At 43.5% G+C, this 16,879-nt stretch overlaps 1 protein-coding gene across 1 annotated transcript; it reads right to left on the reverse strand.

Moving 5' to 3' along the window:
* Nucleotides 1–2,152: 2,152 nt before the first annotated feature.
* On the reverse strand, nucleotides 2,153–11,744 carry BTF3 (basic transcription factor 3). Its single transcript, XM_024194143.2, has 6 exons — nucleotides 11,631–11,744; nucleotides 11,098–11,166; nucleotides 7,151–7,264; nucleotides 6,757–6,958; nucleotides 3,027–3,083; nucleotides 2,153–2,244 (listed from the first exon to the last, which is right to left on the reverse strand). The coding sequence occupies exons 2-6, from the start codon at nucleotides 11,164–11,166 to the stop codon at nucleotides 2,198–2,200; spliced, it is 489 nt and encodes a 162-aa protein (XP_024049911.1). The 5' UTR covers nucleotides 11,631–11,744; the 3' UTR covers nucleotides 2,153–2,197.
* Nucleotides 11,745–16,879: the final 5,135 nt, after the last annotated feature.

Consider the following 16,879-nt stretch of genomic DNA (forward strand, 5'->3'; position numbering starts at 1 on the left):
CAATTATATTACCATGAATCACAACAAAAGTATGCCCCTTCCTACCTTCTTAGGATCTACTGTAATCATGGTTTGATAGATATTTGGATAGTCCTCTAAATTAATCAGACTATCTTAGGAAATGCAAGTATTCCTAAATGCTGCATGCCCTGAACTCCAGTATACTCCATTAAGAGTATTAGATCTGCCCAGTAAATTTACAAAATGGAAACTTTTACAAGAAAGTTTCTGCCTAGTTCCATAGGTGGGCAGAAATGCTGCTATTCTGAGATATTCAAGTAAAGTCTTGTGAAAATGGTTCTCCATTTGTACCACCTCTTGGAAGTCTCTGTTGAGGGACAGTTCTTCACCAGCATCGTATATCAAATCTTGATTTTGTGCAACACATTCCATCAACCATTTTTATGCCACTGCTCTTCTGATAAGTGCTTTGAGACATTACAGCAGTCCATTATTACTCAAATACCCCATATTTTACTATTGACCGAAACTAGATTAATTGAAGCATGGAAGTGTGACAGTACTGATATTCCAGTTTAATGCTATATAGTAAGTGTGCATTGTGAAACAGAATTCCTCCTACATAAAGTAGGAAACTAAACTGCAATGATTACTGTTTGAATTCTTACACCAGACACACAACTTCTACCCTGACTCAAACTGTGGCAGTTAAGAAATAGTGGAGAAATTTGTTACAAGTTGCACAATAAAGTCATGGCATGACTTACATGGCTTGGCAAGTTACACGGAGCCCCATCCTTTCTTGGTTATGAGGAAACAAGACTGGTTTGCTACCAGTTTTCAAAGTGTCATATTTGGGATCACTACTGAAGTGTGGTTTTACTCAAAGTTACTCTAAACATGACATTGTACACGTAGCTTATTTTAGAAGAAATAATTGCACTGTAGAAATCCACAAAAGGAAAAAAAATTTAGCTGCCAGGACTACATTCTCAACCTCAAAGACAAACTAAAGTGCTCTCATCCATCACCAGAAATAGGCTCTCCAATCCAAAGTCTGGCTTTCAACTCCACTCTCTTCAGAAGTTTAGCACAAGTCAGACTAACTTAGTAAATATCCCTTTTCATATACGAGTATAAATCCATTTTAGTCTTAGCCCATTACAACAAATGCTGCTCAAAGAAACACAAACTTGCCATTAAAGCAAGCAGAGGTGACCAGACAGTTAGCAGATCTGTTGTGTTTTAAAAAAAAAAAAAAAAAAAATTTACACTCACTTTTCACAGAACAGCCATCAGCTCTGCTGAATCTTTCCCTTTCCCAAACTCCACAGTACAGCCTAGCTTCCCTACTGTAATTATAGTGCTTTAAGTGAAAATTGATATTGGGACAATTTTAGTGAGAAAATAATAATTTTGCTATAATCCACTGGATTGGGTTTCTCTATGTATCTGTCATTTCTGAACACACGACCTGACATTAATACCTAGTTTCCCCAAGTTATCTGCAACCCTCAGTTTTATTACAGACCAATAATATGGATTTATCTGTCAATCTGAGCACCAAAGCAATACCAGAGTGTAGAAGAAAGTCTGATCAAACTCCGTTGGGTCAAAAGAAAAAAGTTCCTGAAACCCAACAGGTATTGTGTACTGGGCTACAACTATCAGGAGGCTTCACTGCTTAATCATGAGCATTTCAAACTTATGACAATCAATTCTAGAACTAACACTTTAAGCAGCATTGTTCTGTAACATGGCAATTGGGAGATGCTTTGCAGAGAAGCAAGATCTTCTAGGAATATGATTATTCAACATTTAGGCCAGATTATTTCCCAATTAAAAAATATTTGCTTTTCTAATAAAAGCCACACTAAGCCAGTTTTCAATTTTACATCTTTTATTATATGCCAAAATTCACTAGAGCCAGGTTTTTGCTTGTATACAAGTTACTCAGAAAATTAACTGTATAGGCAAAGATTGTTAGCAATTTGATTTTATACTAATTTTTAGGTTTGTTCAGTTCAACCAGGCTGCAAAGATAATTAATGTTGTGTACGAGCAATAAAACAGAAAAGAGCTGCAATGTTCAAGGAGTTTCCAAATATTACAGATTTTAGACATCAGATCAGTAAACATAATACAAAAAATTACAAATAAAAGCAGTCACAATATAAAATAGCAGCTCATGTAGCTTTTTTCAAGTTTTAATTTTATTCAGAAAGTGACATTTAGTTCAGTTTGCCTCATTCTTTGAAGCTTCATCAAAATTTTCAACAAGATCTAGAAAGAAAAGAAAGAAAGAAAAGTACATGTTGAAACCAAAGCATCAGTACCTTTTTTACTCTACCAAATATATCTAGTGAGTCAAGATTTTATCTTAAAGTCAACTTTAAGTATTTTAATTATGAGATGTTACAGCTTTAGCATTTACAAAAACAATTTCTACATAAAAATATAAATGCCACATAAGACACTGGTGTAGATGAACTACTAGTATCTTATGAATCCTGTCTTCAACAACAACCAATGCCTGATAGCACACTTAACTGTGCTATACCACACTTGTGTGGTGGGAAGTGGAGAGGGAAGAGAAGGGGAGGTTTCTTCTATACCCTCATGATATGTATTAGGCCAATTCCTTGATGCACACTGTTGATAGTATGTATCATTTTTAGCCTAGCAACATTAAAAACTGCAGATGCTATTTCTACAAAATAGCTAAAATACTGGATTAAGCCAGAGGCCCATCTAGTCTTATACCCTGACAGCAGCCAGTACCAGATACTTCAGAGGAAGATGCAAAAAAAATGTTGTAGTTGTCCACCATGGAATAACTTGCCCATAGGGAAGTTTAACAGTTAGTGGCTGACTAATCCCCTAACCATTTCTCCACCATGCCCCCCACCCCAAGTCTATTTCATGTGTGTAATGGTCTCATTGTCAAACACCAAATTATTTTTTTTTTTTATCCTACTAAATTCTTGGCCTCAATTCTACATTATGTTTGTATTTTGTGGGACAGTAGGTCCTTTCATTAGTTTCTATTTTATGTTTCTTCTTACCTGGAACTTCATCATCATCATCCTCTCCAGTAGCAAGTGGTGCTTTTCCATCCACAGCTGTAATCACAAATAATGTAATATCCATTTTAAATGCCAAGCTTATTTGTAAAAATCTCAATTTACAATATATATTTTTTTGGAATAAAGCCAAAACTGAAGTTTGACGTTAACTTGAAATATATTTCAGCAGGGGAAGTGTCTGTGATGCAAGTTTATTACATAATTGTGAAATAAGACCCAGCTAGGAGTATATATTTTCTTTTGGCTATTTCATTATGTCTCATCAGAAGACAACCAGCACACAAGGAAACAACAGGACACATGCTACAACTATTTTACTGGTCAACTTATTACAGCAATGTAAGCTTATTTCAGTCAACACTGCAAATTAAGTGCCTTGTATGAATAATCATTTTCATCTGCAAATACAAAAGCTGGGATTTTACTCAGATTAAAACAGCATCTTGATCTATTGATAATTCATTTGTTCTCTGTCTATCCCAGACTCTAAACAATAAGCTACAGCATGCTTAATTGTGTTTACCCTGGAGATTATAAAAGAAGGGAGAGTGTTTACCAGAAAATTGAGTTGGGAAGACTGAACACCTTAATCACCCCACCAATCAATCCTTCCCATTAAAAGTCTGGGAGAATGTGATGACTTTGCAGCAGATCTCTGAAATCACTAAATCCTGGCTCTGGGGATCAAAAGGGTAGGTAGGAAGTGAATTCAAGCCCCTGCCTCCCAACCAAGAACATCCTGCACCACATTTAAACTGGAAAGGAGGTTGTTCACTCAAGCACACTACCACAAGATGAGAGGGGGAAAACCCATTTTGGGCTTGATAGGTCAAAAATCAATCTTAAATTACTATTAAAAGCAGGCTACTAAGGAGTCAAACTTCGTAGCTTACATCGGCTGAGCTTATTCACACAGAGGGGCTCCTTGCATTCATCCATTCCCAATCACAAGCTCCCTCTGTACCACACTCCCCCACCCCATTATTTTTCAGGGAGTCCCTGCAACTCACCCTAATCTCCCCCCTGCTAGAGTCTCTGTGCCCCCTATTACCTACCCCCCCCCCATCCCACACCAGAGTCCCACATTCTGGCAGCTCTATGTGCCCCTTGTTCACCTCTCCCATTCTCCCCCTATGGCAGGGGTTCTGTGTACCCTCCATTCCCCCACCCCATTCTAGGATCCCCCATTGTCCTTCCCACAGCAGGGACTCTGTGTACACTTCTATTTCTCCCTTCCCTACCTCCACTTATTCCAGTATCCCCAATTCTGCCCCCTTCCCCTCCACAGACCAAGTCCCCCATTCTTTGCCCCATGGATGGGGCTGTGTATGCCTCCATTCCCCTTTTGCCCCCACCATTCTTCTGTCTGGGACAGAAGTCATTCAGAGTGTCAACATGTTAAACTCTATTGGGAGAATAATAGGAGAGGAAAGGAGATACACTTTAGCTGGAAAGTATTAAGGGGTGCCGCCAACCAGTCTGATCTATAACCAATTGTAGAGGTACTCAAGGTTGTGGCTGTGCTAAAGAGCTTCATGTGTCCCCCATTTTCCCTCAAATCAATAAGGTTCTGGCCAGTGATGTCTAGCACATTCCCTGAAATTACTGATCAGATGTAGCACTCAAAAGCTAGCACTCTACACAGAGACTCCATCAAGTGTGAGGCCTCCACAAGCTTAGCTAATACATTGGAAGAAATCAGCTATTTCAATCGGTTATAAATTGAGCAGTTTTAATAAAACAGCATGGGCAATTCACTTTTCAACAATTACAGATTCCCAAATCCAATAAGCAATATTGCATGGTGGATTCAACTGTTTATCAATTCAAAGTTGAAGAGTGTTTTACTGACTCAAAATAACATTTAAACCTTTTAATATTAAAGACCTTAAGTTTTGGTGTATCCAAGATTAGCACTTGGTCATATAAAACAGTCAGGGTCCATTATGGTGTCAAGGGGTCCTTTTATTTTTGAGGATTTAGGAGTTCCAAGGAATCTTGCTGCTGCTGCCTTGAGGAAACCTAAAAGGATGACGGGAGGGATCTGAACTCCTGGTGAGACAGGAACAGGTTGCCCAGCTGCTGAAGATGTTCTGCAGATTCCTCTGGGCCATGGGAAAGCATAAAGAACCCTCTACTCTATCAGAGGGGATCAAGCAACCTCCTCATCCACATCTGAATTAACAGCAGAAAACAGGAGACCCACGACCATCCCCCATCCATAGAATAGACAACTACGCCTCCCCTACCCAGAAAAGGGCCGTGTTAGAGGAGATTCAATATATCTACACTGCAATTAGACACTCGTGGCTAGCCTATGCCAGCTGACCCAGGCTCGCAGGGCTTGGGCTAAGGGGCTGTTTAATTGCAGTGTAGACGTTCAGTCTCAGGCTGCAGCCTGAGCTCTAGGACCCTCCCACCTCGCAGGATCCCAGAGCCTGGGTTCCAGCCAGAGCACCTACACCGCAATTAAATAGCGCCTTAATCTAACCCCCTTAGCCCAAGTCAGTTGGCATAGGCCAGCCACAGGTTTTTAATTGCAGGGTACACAACACCTAAGCCATTCACTACCTGACCGCAGATATAAAAGCAGCAGGTGGGGCCAGAGGACTGTACAAGCAACATTTCTCTCCCTACCTCCCCAAACAAATGCCTTAGATTCTGAGGGGTGTGCACTGGAACAGGGAAAGTTGCACCAGGCTCACTATTGATGGAACTGGCTATCCTCCCAACTGCTAACAAAGGCCTCATCCTCTGAAGGGGAGGGGATAAGCTTGGGCAAACAGTTCGTGATTCCTCTCCAAGATATTTCAAAAGTTTAACCTGAAAGAGAAGAGCAAGACCAGGAAGCCCCCATCTGCAGCAGTGAGAGAGATGCCCAGTGACAGTTAAACTAGCCACATTCCACCAATTCCCTCTCCTCCAAACCCTATTCTGTAGCAGCACCACCTTTCTGTGCTGAGGGTACCCACCCTTGTCTCTACTTACCTCCTCTTTACAATTCAGGCATATGGCATTAATCCAAGACTGCAGGGTGATGATTGCTTCTGCTGCTGGTGGGAGCTGTCTTGCTCCCCTCTTCTTATTTACCTAGGAGTTTGGAGGTGGAAGCCTTGATAATCTCTCTCCCCCATACCAACTCTAGGAACTCCCCGATACTGCTTCATTGCCTCCTGGTTACTGAAAAGTCTCGCCAGGCAGACCTACCTTTGCTAAATCAGAGGGGGAGCATGACATCAGAGCTCCTTAGTGCCTCTAAATCCCCTCCTGAAATTCTGTGCAAGTGAACACTGCCAGTTCAAGAGGAAAAACAAAGCCCAGGCTACTTTTTTTTTTTTTAATATAAAGATAAATGTAAATTAATACGTTTTCCACATAAAAATGTGCTAACCTATTTTAAACAGATGAGTGTGCTCAAATTAAGCAAGCTGCCCTAGATGAGTAAGATAACCATTAATTACTTTGCTTCCAATTTCTTGGTATTTGAGAAACTACATGCAGATTAAGGGATATGTGCCAGTTTCTTTTATTTTACTATATATCATGTTGGAAATAGATGTGCGAACAGGATCTGAGAACTAAATTTCTCTTTTGATTACATTTATTAGCGTATGGGTGGAACACTGAATTTTTACTCCTGAAGTTCACTGCTGTGATACAAAAAAACTGTATAAATCTGCTGAAAAAGTATGTTGAGGTTATTACTTACGTTGCTTGGGTAGAGCCTCTGCCAATCTCCTCAAGCTAGTCAGACTGTCAGCTCCAAGCTGATTTAAGATGCTGGGAAGCATTTCCGTCAGCTGCTTTGTCTCAGCATGGCCTGTGATAGTGAAAGTGTTAGCAGCCAGAGATGCCTGAACTTTAGGGTTGTTGAAGTGGATGACTGTTCCCTGGTTGGTAAACATGTTTACCTGCAAGTAAAATCATATCAAGACAGTCAAATTTTGGACTACGATTTAATTTCAATAGAAAACTTGAACAACTAAGCCTTGTTCAAGCTCAAGGCTTACTTGCAATATTTCTAACAGTTCACGAGTATACTCAGAAGTAGATATAACAAACGTCACAAACTTTTTTTTTTTTTTTTAAATTAAAGCAGTTACCTCTTCAATACCAGAGATGTTGTTGACTCCCAGTTTCTTTAAGGAGAACTGAAGTTTCTTGTCATCTGCTGTAGCTGTTCTGTGGACAACCTTCTTCTTTCTGCGAGCAGTTCCCTTTGTGGAAAGAACATATGTTTTACCTTTATATTACAGCAGTTCTCAAATTAAAGAACTCTTATTTCACACATCACTCACAGGGGATGATGATAGTATAAATGTCAAGAAGGAAGAACTGGTAAGTTTGACATCTATGTCAACACCATGGGCTAAAGATTTCAAACAAACATCCCATTTTAGCACACTTTAAAGATTTGCCAAGTATACTTTATGGAAAGTCTATCAAATCCTCTTTCCAAGAGAACCATTTCTGGAAAGGAGAATGGAAACCGTTCTAGGTTTCTTAAATTATATCCAAATTCTGATACTTTTATAAACTTAAAATTAAAGGAAACTCTCTGTAATAAGATGTATTCTAAATAAAAGGAGAGTACAAGAATGATTTCCTCAAGTTATCAGAAATCAAAGACTATTCATCAAAAAGAAATGAGGAAAAAAACTGTACAGAATCCCAAGAACAATAAGACATGCTACAGCACTACATAGGAATTTGCCACTCAAACACAGAGAAACTTTGCCCCAAGCAGATGATATCTATGTCTGACAGAGATTGGGATCTGTCTTTTCTGATTTGGCAACTCATATTTTACACATCAATAAAGGTACTATTGAACTGAATTCTAGGTCATACCCATTTACAAAGCAGAAGTCACCAAGAGATGAGTTCTCCCCTTGTTGAGGGCCAACTCCCCCCAACCAAAGCACCCTAGATTTGTGATTTGGTGCAGTTATTTGGCAGGGAAGACTGCTCTTCTCCATGTCAAAGAGCAGCATTGCCACTTTATGGCTTCTATTACAGTCACAAGATTTTGGCATCCCCTGAACTAAAGAGCGCAAAACTGATGGCTCTATTAACCTCATTCCTTTTCCTCCCTGAGTCTGCTGTCCCAAACCCTGCTGCTTCTGCTTCAGGCCAGCCAGGTCCTAGCAATAAAAAACAGTTGCACATCCATTTAGACAATTCCCTCAGAGAGAGTAACGATCAGTGAATTGGTGTAAAGAAAAACGTGGGTGGACATTATGGGCTTTAATCAAATTGAAGCAAAAACCCCAGCCCCTTTTAAAGTTGTGTGTGGAGAAAGGCCCCCCAGGATGGGTAGGCTAGTATAGGAAGAACAGTAGTAGCCCCAGTTAAGGTGAAACTCTACCACCAAATTGGAAAGGAATCTCAGCCTGAAACTCTCTGCCTGCCTAGAGTCTGAACCCAGCTCACTCAGCAATTTGAAAGTCACTGCAACCAGAACATTGACCTTTCATGTAAGGAGTGATTCAAAAGGAGTTTTTATCAGCCTGTCAGGACTACATTAATATTTCAGAACAAAAGGCTTTTTAATAGGTCTAGAAAGTCATGCTTTGCAGGAATCTGACAAAAGTTTTTCTTGGCAGGTGTCTGCAGAGACACCTGCCAATTCACAATAGGTTAAAATAGGTGTCAAATGCATTTGGATTGATTTAAGTCTTTATGCTAGAGTTGTCTGCTATCTGAATCTCATAGTTAATTTCCATTAAGTGGATAGCAGCTGCTTTCATCTTTACAGAATTGAAGCCTGTAAAGATTACAGGTCTCTGACACTAAATCCACCTTGATCCTGCTGAGACATGCACAATTTCTGGGGTTCCACCTATGTATTAAAGATGAGTGGCTGCTGCAGACTATGTTTGGAATACTGAGAAATACATCTGGCCAACCCTGCCCTAAAATTAAAAAAACTGAAGTGTCTTTGCTAAATGGCAATGACTACATCTTAGACAAAAACTGCAAATTAGAATAGTATCGTCAAGTGGCATAATAATCCTGAAACTCCACCCAAATGAATTGAAAGACATTTTGCTAAAGCTAGATATAGAGGAATTCACTGACAAAGAAGTCTTACAAAACAGCCTTGAAAATTTTCTAGACTAGGCACATTCTATTCTTTGCATGATTAGCAAACCTAAGTTTTCCCCATGAGTAAAATAGTACTTATACCAAGTAAGTGGAGGAGTAGGATTTCGCAATGCTGCAATAAAGTACTTCTGAAAGTATTAGACACCATCAAATCCAGCCTATTTTTAAAAAATAGCAGATTCAGATACTACCTCTGCCCCAATTCTCCCATGCCCATTTGAGACTGAACTATAGCATCTCTAACATATTAAACTCCATTGTTTTCAGTTACAGTCACAAAGCAGCTAGTATGCCTACAAACACACCCAGTTTTGTCGCTTATCAACACTACAATGAGCAAGTTGTAATCTGGAGCAAACTAGGTGTGCACATGTACGTGACTAGAATAAAAATGTCTATAGCCTGCACTGCCATATCAGGTTTATCTAGACTAGGTATGTAATCAGACACAAGCCTCATTAACATGACACTTCAATTTGTGGCTGAAAGCAATTCTGTGTGCTTTATAAACCACATTTATGTAATGACTATGCTACTTAAATGCTTTCATGCAGAAAAATCCTGTTTAGTTCACTATAATCTGTATTTATAGAGATCACAATCTACATTTGTTATTTCTTGGTTCTGCAGCAATTTTATAACCCCCTTCCTTCAAAACAAAGACAACAAGACAAAGTTTGCCTTTAAAGAAAACTCTACAGATCTGTTCCCTCAAGGGTGGGTACAGCAGACAGCCTTCAATAGGTTCCCTCCACCACTTCTAATTTTCATACTACGTGTGTGCAACAACTCCACATCTCAGCAAAGATAATATGCATTAGTTTTTTCCTGAAAAATTCCCTTAACATTACTGAAATGATTTAAAATAAACCTAGCTTAAGTAGTTAGCAGCTGTAGATATAAAGTTACACAAAGGCCTATTTCAAAGACTAATTGAAAGGTTTTCATCCAGCCAACACAATAATTCAGAAAATGTTTCCCCTGCAAGAGTTAATGACATCACTAACATCTTAACAAGGCCCTAGTTCTGGTATTAGTGATATCAGTTCTTGCAGGAAGACACAGAACCTTTAATCCCTCTTTGCAAACAAAGGACTGGTTTAAAAATGTTTTTAAATGACAAATAATTTTGCGTCTACGGATTTGTTAATGATTTGGATCTTGTTTTAAAGACATGGAACTGATACGTCAGGAAGTAGCTTACCTATTCAATACAATGATACCGGACAAATACAGAAAAACCTAGTCAGTCTGAAAACTAGAACATACAGGCAAGTCATCTTACGCTGGGGTTACGTTCTGCTGTTAGCGCATAAAGAGAAAATCGCATATAGTCAAAATTACATTGAGTGTAATGGCGGGCGGAGTCGCCTGCACTACAGATACAGTATTTAATTTGTTATTTTTCTTTTTTTTTTTTTTTTTTCCGACCCTGCAAAGCTGAATTTTCGCATGTTAAATGCACGTAAGATGAGACTCTCCTGTACATATGAGCAATTAATCCTGTTGGGTAAGAAATATGGTATCCTGTTTCATAAATGTAATTTTGTTTTTTTATGAAAACCCCTATGCTTAAACTGAATGTATATTTTGCTTTTGAAAATCCAATGGTTTCCCAATAGAAGTTATGAACCACACATTTAATGAGAGACTCAATCAGCCTTACTTTTGCCAGATTTCTCTGGAAAATCAATTAGAAGAATTTCCATTGTATTTTTACCACTGACCTAGAAGAACATAAATACACAGGTAATATGTAGACATAAGGAAAGTAAGTTGGATTTGATAGGCAAGAGATTGTGGGAAAACATATTACTAATAGAAACAGTACATTAGTTAGATTACATCCATACCTCGCCAAGATAAAACAGTAAGTTTAGATAGATTTAAAGTTTCATGTACACTACTTGGTGCCCATCTGCATGGCGGGGCTGTGCCTTACCTTTCCCCCAATGCGCACTTGAGCCTGGAGTTTGGCTAGTTTTTCTTGATTCATGATTGTTTCTTTCATCTAAAAAGGAAGGACAGTAACGACACTATGGACACGGCTCTGCTCGCTGGGGAGGTCAGCCCCGCGGCGGGCAGCGTCTACAACGCAGCGGAGGCCCCGGCTATCTCCGGGGCACCGCACCCGAGGCTCCGTACCGGGACGGCCAGTCAGGGAGCAAGGCCGCTCTCCGGACACCAGCCATATCCCGGCGACAGGACGGGGAAGCAGGAGGCGAAACCAGGGAGCGGAGGCAGGGGCTCGAGGCCTCTCTTTGGGGAGGGGGGACAATTTACTCAGCCCCGCGTAACTCCCACAGCCGCATCCCGGCCCTTCCCCCGCCGCGGCTTATCGCTCCCCAGCTGCCGGGCCCCGCGCGGCCTAACCCACCGGTGTCTCCCCGACTCACAGGCCCGAGCCTGGCCGCTCCGCCAAGGAACCCCCCCCAAGAACCCCGCTCCCCGAGCGGGCCCCAGGCCCCTTTGTACCTTCCCGGGCGGAAGCGGCTCTGTCCTGGCAGGGGACAGGGCGGGGAGCGCGGATCTCAGCGCACACACGCGGAGGGGCGCAAGATGGTGGCCGGAAGGAAGGCAGGAGCTGGGGGAGGGCGCCGCGCCGACGACACCCAACGTCCGGCGCGCGCGCGCTCCTCCTACCTCAGCCTCAGCCGTCAGCCCAGGATCTCGGCGCGCGGCCCCCGCTGGGGTGAGCCCAGCCAGCGCTGGGACCGTCTCACAGGTGGGGCGGATGAGAGCCTGGGGCCCGAGAGCGCCCCCCTCACACCCCCAGACATGGCGCGGGGCGCTGGACTGAGCGTCCTGGGAAACCCTTTCTCAGCTGGGCACCTTTGTCAGGCGCCTGCCTGCAGCAACCGCGGCACGAAACCAGTCGCCTTTGGTCTGTGTTTTGCCTTCCCAGCTGCTGCAATCGGGATTGCAGGAGAATTGCAGCTCTGTCTCTGGGCACGCGCGTGGGCTTTCTTTTGCATCTCCCTAAACCCTGTTCTTCTTTCTGCTAGAATACAGCTAAACTCTGGCCATTCCTTCCTATCTACATTGCTAAAACCTTGTTGTGGTCTTCATCACGTCTTCCCTTTATTGCTGTAACCTCTATTCCTCTGGCCTCTGTGCGTGTTATTTTCTAATCTCTTTCATTTTATCCCCAGATACCACTGCTAAAATCATTCTCCTCCTCCAAGCTTCCTTCTATCAAATCATCCTTCCCTTCACTCTCTTGATTGCCTGCCTGTATTTCACAATATATAATTCAGGCTCCTTGGGTTTTCTTTCAAGGCCCTATATAATCTCAATCCTGCCTACATCTCTGTTTTTATCTTCTGCTACTCTGTCCCTTTCCATCTTACTTCTCTCACCTCAAGACTCCCTTTGGCTTCATACCTTTTTTCATGTTAACACCTACACTTAGAACAGTTTCCCACTTCTTGTCTAACAAACCCTCTGTGGTCATCTCCAAGAGTCTTCCCTACATTAGTGTTTTTATCAGTGATTCTTCACACTCTCTTTACCTGGACTGTTGCCCTGTATTTTGGTATTGTCTGAACTGGATCCTGATCTTGCAAATGATTATACACATAACTCCACATTGAGAATACTTATGTGTGGAATGGGACATCCAAATGGGACACCCTGAAAATCTGTTTCCATACAGGAAAAAACAAACACTGATCGCACACCTTTAGATGTCACCTACCACTCCATACTAGAACCCATACAGGTATCATCAAACAAATACAACCCGTGCCTGATGGGGACCACATCCTGAAAGAAATTTTTCCCAAACCTTCAAACAACCCCCCAGCCTTGCTAAAGTCATCATCAGAAGCAAGCTCCCTACAGACTGGGACACCAACTCAAATCAACACCAGATCCTGCCAGAACAACAGATGCAAAACCTGAAGACGTATCTCCACTGCTACGATGATCACTACTTCAAAATACAACCTTTTAAGATCCATGGGTCCTACATATGCCTATCACAACATGTGGTGTAGCTCACCTAGTGCATCAAATGCCCCAGCAACAACTATATGGGTGAAACCAGACAAGCACTATGCTCTTGAATGAACTCACACAGAAAAATTATAAAAGACAAAAACATCTTGTCACCTGTGGGCAACACTTTTCACAAAGTGATCACTGTATATCTGACCTCTCAGTCCTCATTCTCAAAGGAAACCTGCACAACACCTTTGAAAGGTGAGCCTGGAAACTTAAATTCATAACTCTGCTGGATGCTAAATACCATGGACTTAGCAGAGACACTGGTTTTATGGCTCATTACAACAACTTGTAATACACCTTGCTGCCTACTAACCCTTCATAGTCCTATGACTTCAAAGGTTGGCCACTTCATTCTAAGTGATCTCCTACAATATGTATGAACTTATGGTTAACAATCTGTCCTACCTTGTATTTAGCTTGGACACTCTTGTTTCTTTCTCCAGACCTGAAGAAGAGCTCAGTGAATCATCTCAAAAGCTTATCCCTTCCTCCAAAAGAAGTTGGTTCAATAAAAGATATGACCTTATCCACCTTGTCTCTCTCATATGCATAGTTATTCAGGTGTGTAAATGTTTGCAGGATCAGGGCCTTAGGTTGTAAATTCTTCGTGGCAGGGACCATTTCTTAGGGCAGGTCTACACTAACCCCCCAATTCGAACTAAGGTACGCAACTTCAGCTACGTGAATAACGTAGCTGAAGTTCGAAGTACCTTAGTTCGAACTTACCTCAGTCCAGACGCGGCAGGCAGGCTCCCCCGTCGACTTCGCTTACTCCTCTCGCCGAGCTGGAGTACCGCAGTCGACGGCGAGCACTTCCGGGTTCGACTTATCGCGTCCAGACAAGACGCGATAAGTCGAACCCAGAAGTTCGATTTGCTTGCCGCCGAACTACCGGGTAAGTGTAGACCTACCCTTAGTCTAAGGCCCGATCCTGCACAGACTTAGACCAGGTCTACATTATAAACTTACATCACTATAATATCACTCAGGGGTGTGAAAAATCCACACCCCTGAGCAATGCAGTTATACAAGCCTAACCCCCAGTGTTGACAGTGCTATGTCCACAAGAGGGCTTCTTCCGTCAACATAGCTACCACCTCTCATGGAAGTGGATTAACTAAGCCAATGGGAGAAGCTCTCGGGTCGGGGTAGTACTGTCTTCACTAAAGCACTACAGAAGCACAGCAGCACTAGTGCTGCTGTGCTGCTGCAGCTTTTTAAGTGTAGACCTGCCCTTAGCAATGTGCTTGACTTTGCTCACTGTGAGGAGGCAAGTGGGACAACTCACATCATTAACTGGGACTCACATGATTGACTTCAATGGGACTAATCACCATGCATAAAAGTAAGCACATGCATAAGCCTTTGCAGAATCTGGGCCTATGTTTTCTAAAGTTCAGTGTATGTTGTTGGCGCTGTATACATTAATAATATTACAACATTAACTTGTCCTGTAACTTTGATAACTTTTTGGTGACTTATTCGCTAGGAATTTCATGAATAAATTACAGTTTTAATATTTGTTGTTATAACAAGACATGTTTTAAAAGGACACTATCAAAAAACTTAGCCCCAAAATATACATTTTTGTTTTAACAAGTCTACAGAAAAGTAATATGAATATAAAACGATGTAATCAATTTTAAAAAATGAGAATGTTTTTTGTGTTAAGTATTTAAATATTTCCCTCCAGTACTCAGGGCCAATCAGAGGGGGGGCCAGGAGGGCCATTTGGCCTGGGCCTCAAGCTAAAAGGGGGCCTCAAATTTAGACACTTGTTAATTTTTTGGCATTTGATAAGTTTCGCAACTTGTTTTTATGTGCATCCCTATCGGACCAAAATGTGACACACTCTCTCAGCTTAGAGCTGCAAATTTAAGCAAATAGAAGATGTGATTTGGTAAAACACGTAATTTTTTTGTTAACTGATATAGATTTTGTCATATTAAAGAGTTAAAAATGTTCATAAATATTAATAAAAATATGTCGGTTTTGATGGCATAAGATTAGACCGTGATGAACGTGTCCTCTCAGATCAGTTGATTATATAAACAAACCACTACTAGTAGCTGATGCTGGATCAAGTGTGTGTTGAAAGGTAGAGAATTGTTACATTTTAGTGTCTTTATAGTTTTACGTCTAGTTGACTAAAGAATTATTTATGTGTGAGAATTCCTCATCATTATCTTCATATGGTAGCTAAAAGAGGTGACTGGTTGGTTGGTTGAGCCCTAGCTTGGTAGCTTGGCCATCATCATAGGCTTTCGTAGTCTATGGGCCCAGATTCAAGGTGAAAATTTGTGAGGACAATCTTGTACAGTGAGTTTCGTTAGGACACATGTTCATGGGCGGCGAGTTCTATGGGCCCGTGGTGCCTGGGCACCAAGAATATTCCTGGTGCCCAGGCACCATGGGCCCGGCTCCAGCACTGATTTCTTCTTCCTCGGCTCCACCTTCCACCCCCTGGTGCCCCCCCCCACGAATCCCTCAGGCCATTTAAAACAGCCCGGGGCCACCACTAACCGGCAGTGCAGCGGAGCTGAGGGGCTTCCTGCCTGCTTGCTCCATGTGGCTGCCGGCCCCTCCCTGCGGCCCCTGGGCGGGATGGGTCTGTGTCCCACCCCAAGCGCCCCTGCGGCCAATGGGAAGCTGCCAGGGCAGTGCCTGGGGGTAGCAGTGCGCGGAGACCCCCGGCCTGCCCTGCCTAGGAGCCCCAGGTAAGCGCCGCACCCCCTCGCCCCCTCCCAGATCCTGCACCCCCACCCCTTTCCCACATCCCCCCTCCAGCCCCCAAACTTCCTCCCAGAGCCTGCACCCCCATCCCGCCACACCGCCTCCCAGAGCCTGCACCCAAACTCGCTCCCAGATAGGGTGACCAGATGACAAAGATGGAGGGGAAAAAAATAGCTGCCGGAGCACCCCCCCTCCCACCGCCACTGCCAGGCGGCACAGCCCCGTCTCCACCCAACTCTATGGTGGCTGCAGCAGCTGAGCGCGCCCCGGCCCGGAGCTGCCAAGCCCACGTGCTGCGCTAGACCCCAGAGGCAGCCTGGCTCACTTCCCGGCTGCCCTCCCCACCAGGCCGTTCCGTGAGCCATGGGCATGGCGCAGGAGGCCCAGGCCTGCCTCGCCTTCTACCGGGGGCTCGGGTGGAGGGAGCCACTGCGGGATCTCTGCCGGGCCGTGCTCACCTTCCTGGAGAAGCTGGACTGGAGCAGTTCGCAGGGTGAGTGCTGGGGGCCACCCCCTCCCTCCAGGCTTGCGCCGCCATACAGCTGACCAACGCCAGCCTGGGAGGGAGGAGAAATGCGGCATGCTTGGGGAAGAGGCGGGGCCAGGGCAGGGATTTGGGGAGGGATCCAATGGGGCAGTGAGGGGGCGGGGGGGCCAGAGCCCCTCCGTGCTCCGCCTGTGCGCCAGAGCGGAGGGCAAAATTGCTTGTTTGTCCCGCGTCCCGACCGAACTTCGGTCGGGACGTGGGACAAACAAGCAAATATCAGGACAGTCCCGATAAAATCGGGACATCTGGTCACCCTACTCCCAGAGCCCTCACCCAAACTCTGTCCCAGAGCCTGCACCCCTCACCCCCTCCTGGACCCCCACCCCTTGCCCAAGCCCAGAGCCTGAACCCAACACCCAAACTCCGTCCCAGAGCCTGCACCCCACCCCCTTCCTACACACCCTCTCCAACCCTCAAACACCCTCCCAGAGCCTGC

The sequence above is a fragment of the Terrapene carolina genome, unplaced genomic scaffold, assembly GCF_002925995.2.
Source record: "Terrapene carolina triunguis isolate 2854851 unplaced genomic scaffold, T_m_triunguis-2.0 Scaffold69, whole genome shotgun sequence".
Taxonomy (NCBI): Eukaryota; Metazoa; Chordata; order Testudines; family Emydidae; genus Terrapene; species Terrapene triunguis.

Coding starts and splice junctions, on each gene's coding strand:
- BTF3 (XM_024194143.2), bottom strand. CDS start 11,166: ATGAAAGAAACAATCATGAATCAAGAAAAACTAGCCAAACTCCAGGCT. Junction 6,959..7,150: donor ACATCTCTGGTATTGAAGAG/GTAACTGCTTTA, acceptor TTTTACTTGCAG/GTAAACATGTTTACCAACCA. Junction 2,245..3,026: donor TGATGATGATGAAGTTCCAG/GTAAGAAGAAAC, acceptor TTTTCTTTCTAG/ATCTTGTTGAAAATTTTGAT.